Source organism: Phalaenopsis equestris, unplaced genomic scaffold (assembly GCF_001263595.1).
Source record: "Phalaenopsis equestris unplaced genomic scaffold, ASM126359v1 Scaffold200734, whole genome shotgun sequence".
In the NCBI taxonomy this organism is placed as follows: Eukaryota; Viridiplantae; Streptophyta; class Magnoliopsida; order Asparagales; family Orchidaceae; genus Phalaenopsis; species Phalaenopsis equestris.
Window position 1 is genome coordinate 198,825 of NW_018220542.1, and position 1,832 is coordinate 200,656.

General features: G+C 44.1%; 1 protein-coding gene across 1 annotated transcript; it reads right to left on the reverse strand.

Annotated features, from left to right (window-relative positions):
• Nucleotides 1–303: 303 nt before the first annotated feature.
• LOC110035925 (thylakoid lumenal 19 kDa protein, chloroplastic) lies at nt 304–1,211 on the reverse strand. The gene has a single exon (XM_020740261.1). It carries the CDS (start codon nt 1,126–1,128, stop codon nt 382–384), a length of 747 nt encoding a protein of 248 aa, XP_020595920.1. The 5' UTR covers nt 1,129–1,211; the 3' UTR covers nt 304–381.
• Nucleotides 1,212–1,832: the final 621 nt, after the last annotated feature.

The window sequence follows — 1,832 nt, forward strand, 5'->3', positions numbered from 1 at the left end:
AAATTTTCATGAGTTTTGCAGTTGGAAAAAATATACAGTTGATTAATTTATAAATAACAAATATTTCGAAGCAACCTCATGTACTCATCCCTTATAAACTTCACCTGGCCCCCATGCTTTCTGTGAAAATAGCGCTCCTGTTGATCCTTATTTTTCTCCTCCAAGTCAGAATTATGTTATATTATTCCACCAAGGGAAGTAAAATCTTGCGATTCAACCAAAATGATGAAAAAAATTATAATCCGAATGAAGTAAAAATATTGCGATCCATCAATCAAAATGATGAACAAAATTATAGTTAAAATAACCGAAATCTTAACTGAGGCATATTACACAAACATATTTCTTCAAAAACCAACTTTTATTTAGGGCATCAATGAGCTAAGAAGAAGGAGACGAGGCAGATGCCCGCGAATCGACAGTCTTGAACGATTCATGCAGCCGCCTGAGCATAATCTCATCCCTGCTCCACTCCGCCTCCGGCGCGCTTACAAAATGCGCATAGAGCTTATTCCCCTTGCAAGTTACCGCAATCAAACTATGTTTTCCGGCCCCATCAATCTCATACGAATAATAAACCTGGCCGTTACCAGCCCGCCGCTCCTCCGACCGCACGCTGTCCGCCCCAGCGATCTGATCTTGAAGAGCGACGTCGGACAGAGCGAGGTTGCCAAGCACAGTATCGACGGGAGCTAACCCACGGATGTCTGATAAAAACGTGAGGTACTCGCGCTCGCTGCGTTTTTTCGGGTTGAAGAACTCGCTGTCGGTTCCATTAGTTCCTTTCTCGACTTTGGAGACAAGCCGTTCTTTCCATCCGTCGGGGACTTCGTAGGTGTACTCTGCAGTGTCCTGTTTGCTCGCGTTACCTCCGTAGCCTCCATAGTTGGCTGCGCTTGCTGCTGTGCCGTAGTAGAGGTGAAAGGGGTAGTCTGAGGCGAGGGAAAGGGGAAGTGGGGAGAGGGAGATGGATGCGGCGGCTGCGAGGGGGATTAGGGCAGTGGCGAAGTGGGGCAATTGGGGTTTGGCGATAAGGGGTTTTGGTTGAATGTTTGATTTTGGAGCGGATAGAGGAGATGATAAGGCGGCGGAAGAGAGCGCAGCGATGGAAGAGAAGGTGGCGGACATCGTCGCCGGCAAGCTGTTCAAGGGGCGGGAGAGGATGATGACTGCGTGGTGTGGAATACATCGGGTCGATATCCACTGAGCTTGGATCGTGTGACCGCAAGGTAAGCTTACTACACTTACCTCAACTTCTGATTAGAGAAGCACTTGTGTCAAACAACCTCTTTGCAAATATTATCAATTTTTAAAAGTTAAATTGATTTAAAATTTGAGATATGTAATTACATGAGAGTTGTGTGCTAGTTGTAAATTTCACTTTTTAAAAGAATGAATGGGATGCACAAATTTAATGCTTACTAAATTTTAATGTTATTTGATGCCTTATCCCCCGCTGGCCGGCCTAGGCGAAAGAATATTAGGTCAGGACTCCGGATGCATCCAGAGTCCAATAGGGGGGCGCCACATATAAAATGGGTCTTCCGCAATGCACTGTGATTAGTCAACTTTACACGTGACACCCCCTATTGGACTTCGGATGTCTGTGGAGTCCTGACCTAATATTTTTTCTGCCTAAGCTTTCCCATTACTTCTTTGCTATGGAATTTGGAATCGGTAGCTATGTTTGATCAATCCGATTTTTCTTTTTCAGTTATTCTTTTTTAGCTTGCGTGATATAATCTCACCTATTCTCTTGAATTAGTCATTCCCTGCAAACTTTTCCTTTTTTGTTGAAGTTTTCTTGCCAACTTTATTTTCTTCTCTTTTTC

What these genes read in the sequence shown, in the direction of transcription:
- LOC110035925 (XM_020740261.1), bottom strand. Translation starts at nt 1,128, where the DNA reads ATGTCCGCCACCTTCTCTTCCATCGCTGCGCTCTCTTCCGCCGCCTTA.